The sequence below is a fragment of the Strongylocentrotus purpuratus genome, unplaced genomic scaffold (genome assembly GCF_000002235.5).
Source record: "Strongylocentrotus purpuratus isolate Spur 01 unplaced genomic scaffold, Spur_5.0 spur5_scaffold_13, whole genome shotgun sequence".
In the NCBI taxonomy this organism is placed as follows: domain Eukaryota; kingdom Metazoa; phylum Echinodermata; class Echinoidea; order Camarodonta; family Strongylocentrotidae; genus Strongylocentrotus; species Strongylocentrotus purpuratus.
The window spans coordinates 21,611,280-21,631,518 of record NW_022145598.1 but is presented as its reverse complement, the minus strand read 5'-3'; the positions used below and the strand labels follow the sequence as shown (position 1 = coordinate 21,631,518).

Genomic DNA, 20,239 nt, shown 5'->3' with positions numbered 1-20,239 from the left:
GTATGATGATTTACTTTTAGTATCAACTAGACATTGACAAGCATAGAACATGTGTATTGGAATATACGGGGAATTTTGATGGTAAAGCAAATCATACCGTCGATGGGATGCATATCTGTTAGAGAGTGCACCCTAATAGATGCAAAACAATAAGAACGAAATCATATAGCTCCGTTTAGTCTCATTTCACAACGCCCCCTATCGTCAGAGTCAGCAGCTTAACATGTTAGCCTATGGAATTTTACCCTAAAACATCGTTAAAAATTCGTTTTTTGTTTAAACGAAAAGCACATCCACCCCGACGTATGTTATCTCTAGCTCTTTCATTGGAACCCTCATGTCCCATTGACTTTTGAAAGTTTACCCACCGTAATTTGATAAAACTAGGTTGCAAGCTCGTCATTGCCTATAATACACATGTGAAACAAGTCGAACTTTGGACTCAGTTTGCCAAGCGATTTTAAGATTATAGGTCAAGCATACGAAGGATAAGAAGCATGAATTATCATAGATCACTTCTGCTCGGTTCATTATGTCCTTTTCATCCTAGCCCCCACCGTCATTTTTCCATTTAGTAAAAGCAAACATTTTGCCGAGGTAAGCAAAAACATGAATATTCATGACCGGTCAGACAATACAGCCTTTTAGTACGTAACGTATAGTGAATGGGAATGGGCGATGATCCGTCCAGGAAGTAGAGGTCAGTGATTTGTGCTGGCAATCTGGATCTAAGTATGTGCAAGCTTTGCAGAGATAGGTTGAAACATGATAAAATGCGTCCAATACTTGATGAGAATGTTACTATGTTCAGTCGATTCATTAAATTTGCAATAAGTTAAAACAAATTGTATGATGCCATCATCTTGTCTATTAACATTGAATGTATCACTTTAATATGTACAAATAAATGTAAGAGTGCGTTTGAGAAATCACTATGGTGAACGAGAAGGCTGACCTAATTGACAGTTAGCACCATGATAGTCGATGGGACAGAAACAGTAGTATGCTGATCCAACTTCGTTACATGTTCCTCCATTGAGGCAGGGAGCAGCGGCAACACAGTCGTACAGATCTGGGTAATATAAGATTCAAACAGTTGTTGTCAAAGAGTTTTTAAAAAAATGCACAAACATATATTTTCTAAATGGTTTCCTCTGATATAAGGTCTGACAATGATGAAAAAAGAGAATATATAATGTTGTGGATATAAAATAAAAAGGTTAAGTGTACATGATTGTTTACCACGTGGAAAACCTCCAAACGAAATTATATTGCACTGTGATCCCATTAATTATGTTATCATATCTGTGCAATTATTTTATTCATTTGGACGCCTAAATCAACAACCTAAAACAAGCTTTCTACAGGTGCTTCATTTTACTGCTACTCATTTTCACAGTTTGTTTTAGTAAGAGCTTAACATAATGCTCAAGATTTGTATCTTTTGAACTGTCATGTATATATTTGTTCAGTACTTTTAATGGAAATAAAGTAAATTGGATTGAATTAAGTTCACATTGTCCTGAATGAATTGTTCAACTATTTGTTTGTACTCACTGCAGGTATCTCCCTTCCATCCAGTAGTACATGTACATTGGGCTCCGTTTACACCAACAGAACAGGACCCGCCATTCAAGCAGGGATTTGGTTCACACTCACCTGTTTGTAAGACAAAAAGAAAATTGAACGATTCATGTTATCATATACACATGGATCATAAGCCTAACTACATTTCGCTTTTGCATATCTAACGAATGCATAATTATGCATGCAAACTGGGCCTTGTCTTACAAAGAGTTGCGATTGATCAAAATCAATAGCAAGCTCTCTAATCAATATCATGTTTGCAGTCTCCTATCTCGTATGTACATAGTCGCGATTTGATATCAATCGCAAATAAGTTGCGATTAATATCAACTCTTTGTAAGACGGGGCCCATGTATACAGTCATTATGTAAGAATTCGTTTATTATAACGATGATAATGAGTGCAAAAATATGATCGCTCAGCTGCTATTTAAATACCGGTACTTTACTTCTAATAAACTCCCTCGCTGTTTGAGTATAATGGAAACACAACCAGAGTTGTTAAGAATTTTTCTGCTAGGATATAAGATTATAAGCACTACCACTAAATTACTGAAAACGCTTGGACACCATAATGTCCAATGCCTTTAGCAAGCAAGCATATTTTGTGTTGGAATTATCTTAAAATGTATTCCTTAATCATTTTAGAGTAGATTTTACAGGCAGATCTTACTTAGTTCACAGTTAGGTCCACTATATCCAGCAGGACACTGGCATGTGTAGGCATCGCCGAATCCTGGTGTACACTGCCCGTTGTTGAGGCAGAGGTTTGGCGTGCATGGGTTCATGTCGTCTATAATGGGCGCACATTGAGGAGAGAGAAAGACGAACAGAGCAAAAGAGAGAGAATTAAATAAGATAACGCTATTACATTAGACATATAAGAGCATGAAATATTGCATTATCCAAATCTATGAACAGTTATATTCAGTTTACACCACATAATACTTTTCATTTTCTTTGATCTTAGTGCATCATTGCGGGTCCATAAAGAGAGTGTTCGAATCGCAAACCGTGATATGTATTTCACCTGCGAAAATTCTACAATATACGAATGTGATAAACATCTCTTACATCCCATTCATGACAAGATTTTTTTAAGCGATGATCTAGTCAGTGTTTCCTTTTGTCTTCATATTGGCTACTCATAACCTTGTGTACCTTTAACTAAACAAAACCCGGAGAAAATCCTGAAGCAATTCCAAATAAAATGGATCTTTGAAATCAATAAAGTTGTGCATTTCAGGTAACAGTGCTAATATTTCAATGAGAACCACTGCATAAAACGCCCTTGCACTGCCCAACAAACAATTTATGAATTAAAAAAAGTCCCTTACCAAAATCACAATTGACCCCAATATAACCTTCAGGGCATTCACAGCTGTAGGAGGTCACACTAAGAATCGTGCAAGGTGCTCCATTTCGACACGGATCCGGATCACAAGGGTCAATGTCTGTGTAGCATTAAAACAAAAGCAATTACTGCAAACGAACTCATGTGATAGAAGGTGATCAATCAATTTTGCATTCATAAGAGGAGGGTTGAGTGAACGTAAAGTTAAGACATTCTTTTGGTGAGTTTTTTAATTTCTCCTTCTTTTTATTCCCATGTGGAAAAATATTTTAGGAATTTTAGATGTAAAGGATTGTTCCTGAAATGCTAAAAGTTAAAATCAATAAACAAATCTGGATGCTCCATGTTTGTGCAGAACATTCAAGTTTTATCATGAACGCACAATTACTAAAGTATCAAATGTCCACCCCTACGGGCAATTTCCAGCATCATCGTATCTGAGAAATGTGTCTAAAATGTAATGGATAGCATGACTAACAGTAAGCGAATATTCTATTCAAGAGATAAAGAGTGTGACTGAATGTAGGAGGCAGTTCATATGTATGTGCTTCCATAAACACGTGCTAAGAAATCAAACAAAAATTAAAAGACAAACTTCTTTTTCTTCACACAAAGTGCAAACCCTATTTTCTTCTTTTTCCAAAGAAATGTTTTATTCAATCATTCTTGAGCAAAAACAAAACAATAGATTTGAACGCAGTGCAAACATATCAGTTTGATCGAAGGTGTTAATAACGTCCAATATCGGGAAGGCTCGTGCAGAAATCCAACAAATCGTCCTTGTTTTCACGAAGTGACGGTAGTGAGGAAAATCGTAACGCAAAGTGAATGCAATTTTTTGTCACTACTGTCACTTCGTGAAAACAGCGACGAAATGGAGAAAATTGTCCCAAAGACTTAGCTTACAAAAGCAAAATTTAACGTACCTTGCTCACACCTTGTACCTGAATACCCATCTATGCACTGGCAGGTATACTCCAAAGCAGAATTCACCAAACATGCTGCCCCATTAAGACACGGGTTACTGGCACATGGTAATCCTACAAAACGAAAAGAATAGAATACGGGGTATGAAAACTACAGTCTACTTAGTGAAAGTAAAAATGAATAAATAACTATGCTAGTGACCATAACACGGACGCGAAATATTGTAGTATAAAGGACATTCTATGAATACCATATACAAATGAAATGTGCGAGTGTGCCCTTATTTTTGAAAAAAAGAGTGCAATATGTTCTTAAAGAGGTGGTGACTCATAAAGGGACCCCGTCCTATCCGACGGATGGTGCGTTTTCCATTGTAATATTGCCTGTGTTTATGAAACCGGGGAGGGGTACATGGACACACAATGAACCCTACATTAATCCACTTGGGCTGGATTGTAACCTACGGGTTTTAGGTTCGACAGGGGGATATTCTACCAAATGAGCAATTGGCCTTTAGGTAAAACTGTCCCACATATCTCTATCATTCCCATGTTTTCAAAAGAAAATTGACAAATTATGAAGTTGAACTAACAGTCTATACGCAACAAGATTTATTTTATTTCATGATAGATGAAGGCACGTCCAACTTATCTAAATAATAGTATCTTGTTTTCATCGTACCATTCTTTGTGAAACGTATATACCATAAGTTTGAACATTTACTTATAGTGTTTTATGCTTTTAAATGACTCGGTAACATTGCCTCATATTCTGAAACAAATTCCTGGATTTATCTCATACTGCAATCATATTTATGAACCTTTTGGTCAGTCAGGAACATGACTTTAACAAGCCTGTCTGATTATCAAGACTTTTATGATTAGAAATCGAAATCTCATTTTTCGTTTTCCTAATGGTTTTTATAACACTACAGTCCATTGGAGAAAATGAGTATGGTAAAACCGGTCACTCAAAGATTTTTACTTTTTTGAGGCACTTCATGATCATTTTGAAGCACAATTTTTGTAGGGCTTCAATATTACACCACATCACAGACATTGATAACACATGAGGCCATGCATCTCAGATTAAATCTTGTTAAACGATGCCTTTAAGAAAAATCGAATAAAGATTGTATTTTGAGAACAAACAAATTATGCTTTCCCAGAGAACAAGCATTTGCTTCCTATCCTCCAATCTTACCTATCTCGCAGTTGAACCCGAGGTAACCCGATGGACAGGTGCATTCGTACGCACCCCCTGCCAGCACGCTACAGGTACCTCCATTACGGCAGGGATCAGAGACCAAACATGGGTTGATCACTGGGGAGAAAACAAGAGTTGAAGGGAATAATGGATAAAGTCAGCAAACTATGGGGGGAAGAGGGGGGGGGGGGGGGGTGGAGGGGCGGATAGAATCTCCCTCAACTTCCGAATCGGCTTTACATTTATAGGTATCTGCCCGTAGCCAAGTATATTTATCTAGTAATGGTATTTACGTTTGTTTGTATTTTATTTATTCTCTGCTGTTGTTTTGCAAACAAGATGATTTTAGAGGTCATAGTTTTCCCCTTCCTCGTTCACTATTATGGTTATTGTGGAAATAAGTATGGGTCAATGCTAATTGTACTGGATACTATACCGGAAAAGTGCAGCAAATCCTTTATCCTTATGCGATACATTTATCTACATCTCTAGAGTCGGATAAAGTAAATGGGTACTAAATAGAGATATAATTTCCCGAATACATATTAAGGAGCTAAAATGGCCTATGACATATACATGTATCATTACAGTTATCGTCAAATACTACTGTTTATGGCAATCGATGGGTTAAACGAGATTCGTAATTTTGAGCCTACCAACAGAACAACCGTTTTATTAATTGTATATTTGTTCATACAAATTGGATAAAATACATACATTGCAAGCAATTAGTTCCGGCGAAGCCCGCTGCACACACACAACGGAAAGTATTGGCTTGGTTAATGCAGGTAGCTGCATTGTAGCACGGGGATGACCAACAGGGATTATCTGGACGAATAAAGAATAAGAAAACGGCTTCATGTCTTCAGGAAGAAAATCAAATTCAAATAACATTCACCACAAAAGGACTTGGAATTGTGAGGTACGATAATTGCTCTTGTTTTTTAATGGTCCTCTTCGTGTTTTTTCTGTTGGGAGTGGAAATGGTTATATATCTCATTTTAAGTGTTTATGTTGTGCATTTCAAAATTTATGCAATCAATCAGCAGTTTAAACCTTTTTTCTTCCCTTGAATCATATAAATAGCAGCATTATGCATATACAATACCAAACAGACTTGCGTAAAAGTATTGTACTAATAAGTATGTCACGAATTAATATCAATGTATATCGAGGGTAGCATCCATATTTATGATGAGTATTCTATCGGCTTCATTTCCCTTCAAGGAAAGCTGTATTCAATTTTGTTTTACAAATGTAAAATGATAAATAAAACAAATACATATGTTGACAATCCCCCCCCCAAAAAAAAAAAAGCACACCAAAAACATAGTGATATTATTTCCATTTGAGTCCGACAAACTGATTTATGGATTCCTGATGCCAAATTAAAGTGTACTCCTTAAACGAGAAAAGGAACCCAAATCTTTGACAAGGCAATTACAAAATAACCGCCATGTTTGCATCTTGCTTATAAATATTCAACTTACATGTTTCACAGTTGTTTCCGGTATGATCACTAGGGCAATCACAGCTGTATTGATCGTCGACTGTTAAACATGCACCACCATTTTGACATGGGGACGACCAACATGGTGCAGCTAGAAATTAGAAATGTAAAAATGACACATGATTCATGATGAAAATTATTTGTTTTAAGTCGTGGTGCATTATACAATTGTATGGTTGATTACCAAATCTAAAACTACCAATAATAACATAAACGTTGAGAGGGACAATGCACGTCACCCGAGGTAGCTCTGCGGCAAACAACGTGAAAAAGACCTAACAAATTTAAACGACGATAGGAGTACAATTTTAAGCAAGCTTTATTAAGGGATGAATAACCACATAGACGGTTTATCTTTACCACGGTCAGAAGACATAACGTCAAACTGTAAGAGACATGTAAATGGTCAGGAGTTAGAGACATGAGTGGAAATACGGTTTGATATCAAGGTTTGTACGAAAACAGGGGGGAAGGGGGAAGGGGAACTTCTGCTGTTGCTTTTACCTTCCTTTCGTGTAAACATTCTGTACTTAATTGAGTACTATCTATTTCCGAAATGTTGTTTAAACTGACATTTGAATATTGATTAGCAGCATTGAACCCTTGCAAGTATAAGTGCTGCCCAGTTCGAAATTTCAATTGATACCAGTTAAAACCAGTAAGGATATCTAACTGGTATCTACTGGTTTGAACTGGTCTCAACTGGTACCAGTTGCCATTAACTCTCATGCAACAGTCAACAGAATGATGACCTTTACCTTGTGAGCAGGTACTTCCGGTCCAGCCGTTGGGACATGTACACTGGAAGGTGCCACCATTGTTGAAGCAGGCGCCACCATTGACGCAGGGCGATGAGCCACAAGGGTTATCTGTCATTAAACAAAACCAAGATTAAAATGATTCAACGTCATAATCACACATGAGTAACCCAACTTTCATTACTAGCCAGGCCATACTGGAAGAGGTTGGTATGAAATATAAAATAAAGTTTCAGACAACAGTTCTTTTGGATAGATAAAGTTTTGGTTATCCTTGATGGAAATTGTTAATCCATGACTTTTCAATTACCTCTTTGTTTCATTCATTTCGACCCCATCCCCTTTATAATAGTTATGAAGCTATTGTATTGCAAGATATTCTAGGGCCTATACTCTGATAATGGTGTCTACCTTTCTAAAGCACTCCTAATTTTAGACACTATGAATATTTTTTTATTACCAAAACAGCTCTTATAATTATGAAGGATTTTTGTATAGAAATAACAATATAATAGTGAAAAGGGTATCTCATTTTCCGTCGATTTCGCCCCAATGATAAGTGAACACTGTGATGTTGAAAAGAATCACAGGACGAAGGTATGATAAGTGACTGAATTTGTTGACTTTATATACTTACATGTAGAGCACGTCGATCCCATCCACACGGACGGACAGCTACACACATAGTTAAAGCCGCTTACAAGACATGTAGCTCCATTTCGACATGGCGATGTGTAGCAAGGATTGGCTATACAGAAAGAGAACATAAACAGGTAAATGAAAAAACAAGTAAAAATTATGATCGGATGATTTTATCGGTACTGAAAAGAGTAAGTTTAAATGTAAAAGAGGTGATATATTTGGCATAAAAGCATATTTCTAATTAAACGCTATAATTGGCTTTCAATACCTGTATCTTTAAGAAAAAAGTCTCCAAGAGTAAAACAATATTTTGATTCATTAACAGAAAACTTAAGGGGGAGACAGGCTTGCCATATATAAAAAAAAAACTTTTTTCCTATCTTTTGGTAAAGACCTAATCATATTCATGGGATTATCACTTCCATGACTTTATTTTGACAAAACAGTGGACACCATTTAAAATTGATAAGGAAATTCTGCTTTTTCCTCAAATGGAACATTTAGGGAAAATCCTTAAGAAAAATCATAATGCTGGACAAATTCAATGAGCATATACCTCCCCCTTCACTTTAATATTAATAGGTAGTATACAGTCAAACGTGTCTATTGAGGCCACTCGGAGGAAGCAGAGACAGCAGCGAATGTAGACGGTGACCTTTCTAGACAGGTTCCACAATACACATCTCTTTCTCAACAGAGACAAAATCCATGACCACTATAGACAGGTTGGACTGTATTTGAAAGTGTAAGCCACACTTACCAATTTCGCAAGTTGGTCCAATGAAGGCATCAGTACACTCGCATGTATAGCCAGATCCAGATGAAGAACATGGTGCTCCATTCTTACACGGGTTGGTCGCACAGGCAGTAACTGTAAGGGTAACATTCAAAGAGCACTTGTAATATAGTCATTTTCTTCTCTTCTCTCAAAAGCCGTTCTCATTATGACTTGGTGCGATGATTAATGTAGATATATCTTTCATTTCCTAATAAGACACATACCTGATAATTATATGCACAATAATCATATAGTAAACACTTTGCCAGTTATAAAATGTTTCTGCAATCTCTAGCCCCTCCCCCTAAAAAAATGAACAAGCAATACCGTCTGTTTTTTATGCTACTGATAGCTATCCATGATCTAGCTTTAGCCCTGCTTTGGACATATTGATCATGGCGCATTAACATTTCATATATAACAAACTCTTGATTGTCAACCCTAAGAATGCCAAGAGTTCAAAGAATGGCAAGTAAAGAGACATGCAAACTTTTAACATTGATGGACTCACTTGTGACAGATTATGAAGGGGCACATGAGGCATGCATGCATTTTGATTTTGGGTCAAATTTTCAGGCTGACATGCATTTATATATTTTTTTTTTTTTATGCATTCCTCTCCAATAAATATTGGGCTAAAAAATACACATTCGTGTATGCTAGATCGGGCAACCACTGTTGTTTCCTTTGAAATCATAGATACCAAGCCTAGATTCACCAAATTTAGGCCCAGGAATACAAATTACACTATGAACATGACGGACAAAGAAAGAGGACAAAATATACAGTTCCTCAGGTAGACAAAGGAACATCCCTTCCCTGCTATTATATAAAAATGTGTAGAACAGGTGTCACATGCATATTCACCTGTTCTACACATTTTTACATGATAGTAGCAGTGAAGGAATGTTCTTTTGTCTACCACAGCAATTGTTGAGGGTAGAATGAGGAACTGTATATTTTGTCCTCTTTCTTTGTCCGTCATGTTCATAGTGTTTAGATCCATTCACTTACCTTGTTCACAGTTCACCCCTATATATCCATCTTGACAGACACACGTGTAGTCGGTCACTTGGTTTACACAGGGTGCTCCATTGAGACAAGGATCCGGAGAGCATGCATCATTTGCTGGTAAAAAAAAGGGCATGAGAATGAATTGAACAGGACTGATCTTTAGTACATCACGAGTCAAAACACAATCTTGAGAAGGAGACACTAGAATCATAAAAACATACAGGTAACAGCTGAAATCATTCATGCCCTTACCAAGATTTTATAATTTGTACGTATTTGACACAATTGACTTGTCTCGATTTATGTTTTGTGAAAATGTAACATATTTTGTATTCCTGAGTTTACTTACGAGAAACTCAAAACACATCAAATTTATAAGGGTAACGAATAATTTAATTTTTATTGTAATGAGAAGATTAGGAGAGAAAGACAATGAATTCAACTAGGAAACGTTATCATTTCGTTTAGAAATCGTCATTAAAGGGAATATATTAAGTAGAGAGGCAGTACCGAACAGGAAATGTCAGCTCATAGTATTGCATAACGTTGAAATTAGTCTCAAAACCCTAATTATCATACTATTAAGACCGACATAAGAACAATAACAGACCGATCAAACATTACTTTAGCTAGAAGCGGTCTAGGGAATGTTTAAAAAAAAATGAAGATCGATTTAAAGTTGGACTTAAATATGGCAGCCGTTCATGCCACTATTTGCTCTCACCATTTACTGGCATTGGTCTCTCAAGGGACGTACAAATCGTGGTCACAAATCTACAGTTTTTGTTGGTGTAAATTCATTATTGAAGGAAAAATTATTATCTAAAGATCATAATGGTGAGAGCAAAATGTGGCATGAAGGGTCTGCGATAGTTAATTCCAACTTAAAGTCGATCTTAGTCTTTGTGAAACACTCCCCCGGAGTCGGTTTTGGGGTGTGACTGAATTATTACTGGTCAAGAGTAAACTAGATATTTGGAAAGCTTGGAAACCTGTAGTTTCTCGGTATATACATCTAAAAAATCATCTAAAGATATATTTCGATGAGATTTTCTTACCAATTTGACATTCTTGTCCGCTGTATCCATCTGGGCAATTACAGAAATAACCCACTTGAAGTGAGAGGCACTCTCCCCTGACACAGGGATTACTGAGACAGGCTCCTGGCGCTGAAAGAAAACATGAACAAATAATGATAAATCTGGGCCCTGTTTGATAATTTCTTTTTTTTATCAATAACAAGTATCATATTTCTGTATCAAATTATCTCACAGCCTATCAGGTGCAATGATTTTAGTAGCTGATAACAGTCATTGTAATTTGTTATTGATGTCACGTTTCACTAAAACAAATTATATAGCGTTTAATACCGTCTCTAAGCACTTTAAAAATATTATTATTACCCCGGTCATCGCATACGGTGTGCACAAAGGCTTTCATTTGCATACAACTCATGAATATTCATAAGCATTTCCTACTTACGTAGCTGACAGCTGGATCCTGAATAGCCTCCAATACAGTTACACTGGTAGGCGCCTGACCCGAGGTCACTACACATTCCACCGTTCATACATGGGCTGTTTGCACACGGATCAACTGTTGAAATGAAATGATATGACATGAGATAAAAATATCTCATCTTCATCATCATCATCATCATCATTATCATCATCATCATCATCATCATCATCATCATCATCATCTTTCTGAGTCATCACACAACTAATATTCCAATACCTAGCAATAGTAAGAGTGACGTCATTGGTCTCTGTCAGGTCCCTCCCAGTGCATGTATCAGCCAGCGGTTCTAGGACACCTACCCCCTGGACATCCACCCCCGGATAACCACCCCCAGTCAACTACCCCGTAGGACAACTACCCACTAGGGCAACCACCCTCTAGGATGACTACCCTCGGGACATCTACCCCCAAACAACTACCCTCTACGACAACTACCCCCCAGACAACTACGATTGGCCAAATGCAAATCACTTTACCAACAATATTTTACGAATCGCTTCTCTATTCGCGAAAATGGTCGTATCATGAAGTTACTGAATACTTTAACCGTCTCAATCATGAACCTCCAACATTTGTATATTATGTATACTGAAGATTATTCAGCTCGTAGAGGAAAATTAAAGTAAAGACCATTCCCAAACAGGATATTTCTCTTCATGTATTTTGTGACACATACACACCATTCATCTGCAAGAATCTTCAAGAGTGAGGGAGGCAGAGTAAACAGAAGAAAGAGACAAAGAATAAAAATAATAATGAGAAGAAAATAAAGAAAAAATCGGATCGTCGTCAAAGGTTTGCAGTTATTATCAGGATTTGTGAAAAAATAAAAACACATGATGTACTCACTTTGTTCGCAATTCTGGCCTTTAAAACCAAAATTACACTGACAGGTATAAGTTGAACCCAATACTGTACAAAGACCGTTGTTCAGACATGGCTCAGACGAACAGGGAGCTAAAAATGCAGAAAAGGATATTAGATTTAGTAAGTGAATGTTGCAGCACTACAACTGATATGGCAAAGACTTACATAGAGATGAAATCTTCCAGTTCTTTTCCATTACCCTTGTGTGATCAAGGAAGTTGATCTGGACTTCTATTTATTTCTTTAATTAGCATAAGCATGAAACAGTAGAGCGAATGTAGAACATGAATTGATACATACGTTTGACAAAGAAAGGTACTGTACCTTTCTTTGTCAATGAAAACAATATTCTAATATTTAGATAAGTTGGACGTGCCAGAATAAAATTAACCTATCTTGTTGCGCATATATTGTTTGTTCAACTTCATACAACATAACGACATTAAAAGATGAACAATTTCTACCCGGGATGCAAACAAAAATGAAATGATTAAATCTAAACTTACTTAATTCACAGAACTCCCCAGTGAAGCCCGCGGGGCAGCTACAGACATATCTATTACTCGTATCGAAAGGAAAGCATGTTCCTCCGTTCCCGCAAGGATTGCTATCACATGGATCCAATTCTGAAAAAAGGATATACAAATTAAAACATTTTAGCTACTAATGGTTTTTAGCATTTATTATATTTAAAACATCTCATAAGCTTAATGCGAAATATAATATTGGAACTGCCTTCTGATGGAATCTGGCTTTCTTCTGTCCTGAAGTAGACATATAAATTTGTCGTTTGTTATAGTTAAACGTAATTTTCAGAAGGCTGTGTTGGCTAAGAATCTATGTAGAGTTCTTGCTTAGAAATTGCACTATGAGAGATTGAATGTGGTGGTGGTTATTTTACCTGACTGCTAAGAAAGCAAAAATGCTTGTAAGTAAGCAACCAGACGGCCGACGGCTTTAGGTCCTCTCCGAGGGACCTGGTAATGAGGACTACAGGTAATACCTTACCAAACCCGGGTCACCGGATCACGAGACCACTGCTCTACCGACTGAGCTATAGCTTGAACTAAATTACAAAGTCGTCATCAATGCAGCATAAACGGCTTGAATTGGTCACTTACAGTTTGGGGAAAGACTTTTTTTTAAATATTAAACAAACAAGGGTTCCTTGCTTTAGGGATGATATGAATAACTTTAATATCTGAGCCCTAAAACATGAAATATGCTGCCCCATACGGTGGAGGGGGTGACCCCTGTGAACTAACCTGTCTCGCAGTAGACGCCAACAAATCTGTCATTTGGACAAATGCAAACGAATGAGCCTCCTCCCTGAGTTTCCACGCACTGGGCATTGTTCAGACATGGATTACTATTACATGGCACAGCTGTTGGAAGAAGAAAGACAATGAAGAAATCTTTAGTATTGATAATTGAAGATTAGGAAAGAAATGTTCAGCCGAATAGGTAGAAATAAATGTAGTAGTAGTCGAAACTAATACCACGTGATACTGTTAAAGTACAATTTGTTGCTTTGTTTCATCAGATCCTTTTCCAGTACGATACTGAAAACCTATTTCTATGTTGAAAATGTAACTGGATCATTTGTAATATTTGAATACCTATTGCAGTTTTATTCATTATTAATGACCCCACGAAAAAAAAAAATGTTTTCGTTAATACGGCCATAATTGACTATCCACGGTATTTATTTCCATGTATTCTTTTGAATTTGGATGAATAAAAAGAATTGAAATCTACATCATGTTTTATCAATTGCATATTCCTGATTACTGAAACAAACAGACGAAGTACCAAATTAAAAATTTGCTAAATACAAAAGTGAATGGCTATCTATGAGTTCTTTTAAGAAGATGTTGTTATGAAGGTGAGCGGGTTCCTTCTATAAAACACATTAAATTCGTTGTATTACTTGATGAATGGAGACATGTGCAACTGATGTAACAATGTTTGTTTTACCACTTTGTTACTTTGTACGTTAAAATCTATTGTTTTGTTCTTGCTCAAGAAAGATTAAATACAACAACGAAAAAATTGGGAAAACAGTTTAAAATCACACTGACCTTGTTCGCAATTGGTTCCTTCATAGCTACTAGGGCAGTTGCAAACGTACTGGAAGCCAGTGTTAGCCCTGAAACAGGCTCCCCCATTCGCACACGGTGAGCTGCCGCACGGATCCAACTCTGAAATTATGGGATATCAAAAATATGAATAAACAGACACTGAGTATCCTAATTCTACGATAATGGAATCTAATCAGATCTGGAATTTCCTAGAGATGTAAAATCTAGTTACCAGATTTAACGGTATAGTCAGACAGAAATACTGCAAAATATGGCATTTCTGAGTGTTAAGTTTCAACATATGTTGACATTTTTATGCATATACTTGTGAGGAACAAGGCACATCGTAGCGCACATACATGCTTTGATTCGTCATCAACATAATAATATTATGTAACTACATATTATGTAGTTACTCGAGTTCATCCTTAGATTGATTTACGAGAAAGTATTTACTTTAAGTGGACAGTTTTTGTACTCCATGCAAGATGGGTTGATCACCCACCCCTTTCTCTCTCCCTCTCCCCTTCTTCTCTTCCTCCTCTTCTTCATTTTTGGGGTCTTCTTCTTCTTCTTCTTTTTACGATTCAAATTAAACCTTTATTTGGTGGACCATCAGAAAAAGAAAACAAACTTGCAACATTGATTCCTAAATACTAGAATCTGTTATCCACCTAGAAGAATTGAAGAGCATATATACTTTAAAAGATGCATGTTAATACCGACAAAAATTGCCTACGATAAGATACCTGTTTCACAGCGGGTCCCTGAAAATCCTTCCCTGCAGACACAGGTATAAGCATAGGTGGATTGACTATCCGAACAGATTCCCTGGTTCTGGCATGGGATGCTCGCACAAGCATTCAATCCTGTTGCGAAAAAATGGATTTCTCAATTTAATCATATGGATACAGACGTAATACTTTGTAACTTTGATCAATACTCTGTAACAAAGGAATTTAGAGGCGCTTGTGTTATGTGAATTCAATGTCAAAGTGAGTGGCTAAAGATGCAATTTATATATATATATATATATTTTTTTTTTTTTTTTGGGGGGGGGGGCGCTTAGAGAACTATACTTAGCTTAATGCGTATATTCCATCAACTGAAAGCTTTTTTTTAAATTGTAGAATACAACGATTTCAAGAAATTTATCACAGTGGAGCTAACAGTAAAATAAAACAGACTCAAGCAAAGATTTTTAGACATCGGAACCAGGTAATAAAAATTGTGAAGGCCTATCAAAATTAAATTTGTAAGAGAACCTCGATCAATATATATTTCCAGTTGGTTTTATAAAAGTGAATTATTTTACTTTAATTAGCCCGTGCAGTATGTCGAGAAAATCGTGATGTGCATTTAGAATACAAACATCATGCAGAATAAGCATATATTGTTTTCATACGAACGAGACATATTTATTTTATGATGACGGTTCATCTTTATTTCTTTCAGATCTGGGCCCCGTATTACAAAAAATTGATATCAAGCATTTGTATTTGTTTGGAAAGTTTGTATATGTTATGATTTGATTTCTTAATAAGCGCATAAATAAAAAGAATTGATACCAATTGCCAATTATTCGCGATTGATATCAATCGCAGCTATGTAAATAAGAGATAGGAGATTGCAAACTTGCGATTGATTGGAGGAATTTTTGTAAGACGGGGCCCAGTACTCACGTGTTTCGCAGTTAGTGCCTGCATAGCCCAAGGCACATTGGCAGAAGTAGCTATAATCGTTTGGTGAGCGGTAGCAGGTTCCACCAGACTGACACGGTATGCTATCACACGGATCAAGCTCTGAAAATTATTAAAAAGAAATAGTATGTCAACTTTTTAAAAATCAATCCATAAAACAGGCATTTGGAATATCACACATAGATATGCAGTTGTTTTTCTAAAATTGATATAGATGAAATATGCTCCTGTGCTAGAGTTATCATTTGATAAAATATCACTTTTTTCATAACTGAAGACAACTATTAAGAAAGAAAATAAAAAATGAGAATTGTGGAGCGCCAGGAGTGTCATGTTTGACAGACATTAACGCAATACAATAACCCACTATCCGTATTATTATTTTGAGACTGCAGAAAAGGCTAGGGTCCCTGAATGGTCCATTATGTGGATATGTTGATAACATAAGTATATGCTCCTGTGCTGGAGTTGTCATTTGAAAAATCATCTTTTTTCCATGAAAGCTCAAGAAAATTGTTAATAAAGGAATAATGAGATACGACACGAGGGGAAAATGGTTCTCTGAATGGTTCAATGAACGTGCTGATTAAAATATTCTAATTTATCACAAATAGAATTAGGTAAAGAGATAATTGTAGTTGGTGCTATGAATTTCCACTAAGTAAGAGCTGTTTGAAGAATATTTTAGCTGTATATTAAAAAAAAATAAGGGAAAGGAAATGGGTTATCAAATTGTCGCAGGATTTCCGAGATGCTTTATTAAATTGTGATGCTATCCGTAAATCATAATATTGTCAGTTGTATTTTTCTGAGTTGGTGAGATAATAAACTTTTTATTCATGACTATTTGTGCCCAGAAATACTTGATGATAATCAGCAAAGTGTAAACATATAGAAAAATGACCTGGAAATGTTTCACAAAGACCAAGATCGACTTTAAGTAAGACATTAATATGGCAGGCCGTTCATGTGCCACTAGTTCCTCTAACCATTCCTGGCATTGGTTGTTCAAGGGATGTACAAATCATGCATACCTATGTCACAATGAACACCTCCGTATCCCTCTACACAACTGCAGGCATACCCGAATCCTGTGGTGAGGCTCACACAGGTAGCACCATTCTGGCAGTAATCTGCATCACAGGGGTCCAGTCCTGTTATATTGAGAAGAGAAAGAAAAAAAAAGGAAGAAAGGAAGGAAGAAAAGAAGGAAGAAAGAATGAAAGAAAAGAAACAAGGAAAACAAAAATAAAGAAAGGAAGGAGGAAGAAAGAGACCAAAAACAAAAGTAGAAAAAATGAAAGAAAGAAGGTACCAAGAAAGAAATAGAAGGAACAAACAAAGAAAAAAAAGAACGAATAAAGAAAGGAAGACAGGAGGAATGAAAGAAAGGAAGGGGAAAACGGAGTCAAAATAAGATTTTTTATAAAATAAATCCATTTTACACTGTCAAAATATTTGGTATAAAATGCTCAATATGAGAAGGGTAAACCCGATATTTGTTGTTTTCTTTTTTTTTTCGGAAAAAGGGGCAAGTGCCCCGGTCTATGCCCTCTGTAGGTACGTCACACACACAAACAAAAAACACACGCACATATATGTCAATGTACTTACTTATTTGGCAAATGTTTCCATCGTATCCTGTCGGACAGTTGCACTGATAGGTGTAGGATGTACCACTCCCAATACAGACTCCTCCGTTCTCACAGGGATTTTCAAAGCAAGGGTCGAGTACTATACCAAAAAAAATCAAACAAAATCAAACAGTTAAACAAAGAAACACGTATAGATTGAGAGAGTGAGAGAGAGAGAGAGAGAGAGAGAGAGAGAAAGAGAATGTGATGGTAGAAAGGGAAAGAGAGACAGAGAGGGGTGGTTCTTGGGTGTGCCACTTCGGGTTTAAATTGGGGGGGGGGGGGGGGGGGGCGTCATTGTACTCACGGAATTCGCAGCGATCTCCGATGTAGCCAGTCGGGCAGGTGCAGGTATATTCGTATTCTCCAGTCACCCTGTTACAAGCCCCTCCGTTCAAACATGGTATGCTGCTACAAGGATTAGCACCTGCGCAAAAAGAGAAAGTTATGGGGTAGATCATAAGAAACAAAATAAAAACTCTGTGGAATAAAAATTACATAGATGACACAGTGTTTGATAATGAGACAAAGATTAGAGTGACAAAATAATCGAAGTTTTCTTAAACTATAATTACGATTCGATTAAGCCTTCTTCTAAACTTATACATTTGAACGTTAACAAAAAATCACACACAAATATTAACCTATGTAGGAAAAAGCGTTCTTTCTTTATTCATTAACCACATCCCTTTTAATGCGGTTGATTTAATATTTTCAAAGCACACTACCAGGATAGGATAGTGAAAGATGGAGTCGAAGAGCGATAGAGAGAGAGATAATGATAGAAAAATAGACAATAAAAACATTAGGCACTTTCCTTTTTGTCTACCCACTCATAATGCATCAATAATAATTTGTGAATTTAGCAATCTGTAACAAACTTGACGATATATAGTCTCGGTCTTCAAGTTACGGTTGAGGTATGTGCAAATTTCGTGACAATTGCTCCGTCACCAAGATCTTGAAGAGAACATTATTGTTCTTTCCTGGGGGTACAAGATGCAAGTTATTTCAAATCTTTCAGCATTTCACAGAGTGAAACTTGTAGTATGTGGATAAAACCGTGAAGTTCATTCTGAACGTAGAAATACAGCTTATTTAATTTGGAACACACAGAAATCATTTTCCCATATTCCCTGTTGACAACTTACCAATATTGCAAGTATCACCGCTGAATCCGGGTTGACAAGTACACGTGAAGTAGGCTGCAAAATTGGTACATGCCCCGCCATTGTTACAGGGTGAGCTCATGCAAGGGTTAGAAACTGCGAGGGAAAAATCAGATAAATGACACAAAATTGGAATCTTCCTCGTCATATGAAGCCAAAGAGAATACCATCAGCTACACGCAAAAAAGCAGTTACTGCCATTGATAATGCTAGCGAGTAGCGGACAATATTACAAATTGTACCTTTAATGTCATGATGTGTTGTGAGAGAATCTATCTAGAAAATATTTGTTTTAACTGACCATCCCTTATTTTGTGTATTCGAGAGAAGTTTACACGTACGTAATAAAATCTCGAAGACGATAATTAATGGCTAAGAATTGATGACTGATCCTTTTATTAATTGTCGACAAATCATGAAAATTTAATAGAAAGATATATGTATAACCTCATACAAAGGAATTAATCTGGTTAGTCTTCTTCATTCTATTCTTTGAACATTTCTTGGTTGATCTTGAAAAGAAAATCAAAGAGGCTGAGTAGATTCTGGACAAGCAGATTCTAAAGCTACGTCACACAAAATCAAAAATTGAGCTTTCAGGTGCATCGCGCCAAAGCTTTGAAATATCTACTACAAGACATAAGAAAAGCCTCATCTGTTGCTTTCTTCAAAGTTTTATTGAAGACGAACTTATGTTAAAGGGCGTTTGAATAGTTTGTTTTATTGTCTGTAAAGTAGCACTGCTAAGAGTTTTGTTTTTATCACAGCACATCAGAGTAAATTTATGTAGTGGCTACGTAATATTAAAGCCCCACTGCTCTAATTTGGCCAGGAGGGATTAGACCTCCCTGCATGGTCACTGACAGGTGGTTGTCTCATCAAATCAGCTCTCAATTAACGTAAGAAAAAGGGGACCATAGGGGACCAATGGTAATTTGTAGAAGTGTCGTAGTCGAGTGGTTTAAGCACTTGACTTGAAATTCAAAGGTCGTGGATCGATCTCCGACACGGCACTAATGTCCTTGGGCAACGCATTAATCTTAATTTGCCACACTCGACCCAGGTGAGGTAAATGGGCACCTGGCGGGAATAAATTCCTTGAAATGCTGGACCGCTTTGATTGCAGCTAGGCTAAAGCCGGGGTAATAATAAATGCGCCTCGGAATAGAACGTCTTGATAGACGGCGCTATAGAAATTCCTATTATTATTATTATTATTATTCACCGATTAGGCATTGTTTGCTATATATAGGGCGCAAGTACCTGTAAGTAGTGCAGTGGGGCTTTAATTGATCTAATTATTTACCAGTCAGACAGCGGTCGCCTTCTAAACCCGGACCACACTGGCAGATGTACCTATCATGGGTGCCTAGATTGCTACATGTTCCTCCATTGTAGCAGGGGTTGCTATCACAAGGGTCGAACGCTGAAAGTAAAACGGAGACATGATGAAAAATATGCAAAGGAAAAGTTTAAAAATATAGTTTAATCT

At 36.7% G+C, this 20,239-nt stretch overlaps 1 protein-coding gene across 7 annotated transcripts in view; it reads right to left on the bottom strand.

Moving 5' to 3' along the window:
- The window catches only part of LOC577221 (neurogenic locus notch homolog protein 1), a 72,493-nt gene that overhangs the window by 7,354 nt on the left and 44,900 nt on the right, over positions 1–20,239 (bottom strand). For all 7 annotated transcript variants that reach the window (XM_030983153.1, XM_030983147.1, XM_030983152.1 and 4 more), the window contains 25 exons: positions 20,054–20,173; positions 18,730–18,843; positions 17,886–18,005; positions 17,559–17,678; positions 16,979–17,098; positions 15,927–16,046; positions 14,994–15,113; positions 14,245–14,364; positions 13,429–13,548; positions 12,670–12,789; positions 12,146–12,253; positions 11,258–11,371; positions 10,834–10,944; positions 9,776–9,889; positions 8,744–8,854; positions 7,979–8,089; positions 7,342–7,452; positions 6,564–6,674; positions 5,791–5,901; positions 5,071–5,190; positions 3,867–3,980; positions 2,924–3,040; positions 2,260–2,379; positions 1,558–1,659; positions 956–1,072 (listed from right to left, as the gene is read on the bottom strand). In XM_030983153.1, coding sequence (XP_030839013.1) covers positions 956–1,072; positions 1,558–1,659; positions 2,260–2,379; positions 2,924–3,040; positions 3,867–3,980; positions 5,071–5,190; positions 5,791–5,901; positions 6,564–6,674; positions 7,342–7,452; positions 7,979–8,089; positions 8,744–8,854; positions 9,776–9,889; positions 10,834–10,944; positions 11,258–11,371; positions 12,146–12,253; positions 12,670–12,789; positions 13,429–13,548; positions 14,245–14,364; positions 14,994–15,113; positions 15,927–16,046; positions 16,979–17,098; positions 17,559–17,678; positions 17,886–18,005; positions 18,730–18,843; positions 20,054–20,173 — 2,886 coding nt within the window. The remainder of the gene's footprint in view (positions 1–955; positions 1,073–1,557; positions 1,660–2,259; positions 2,380–2,923; positions 3,041–3,866; positions 3,981–5,070; positions 5,191–5,790; positions 5,902–6,563; positions 6,675–7,341; positions 7,453–7,978; positions 8,090–8,743; positions 8,855–9,775; positions 9,890–10,833; positions 10,945–11,257; positions 11,372–12,145; positions 12,254–12,669; positions 12,790–13,428; positions 13,549–14,244; positions 14,365–14,993; positions 15,114–15,926; positions 16,047–16,978; positions 17,099–17,558; positions 17,679–17,885; positions 18,006–18,729; positions 18,844–20,053; positions 20,174–20,239) is intronic.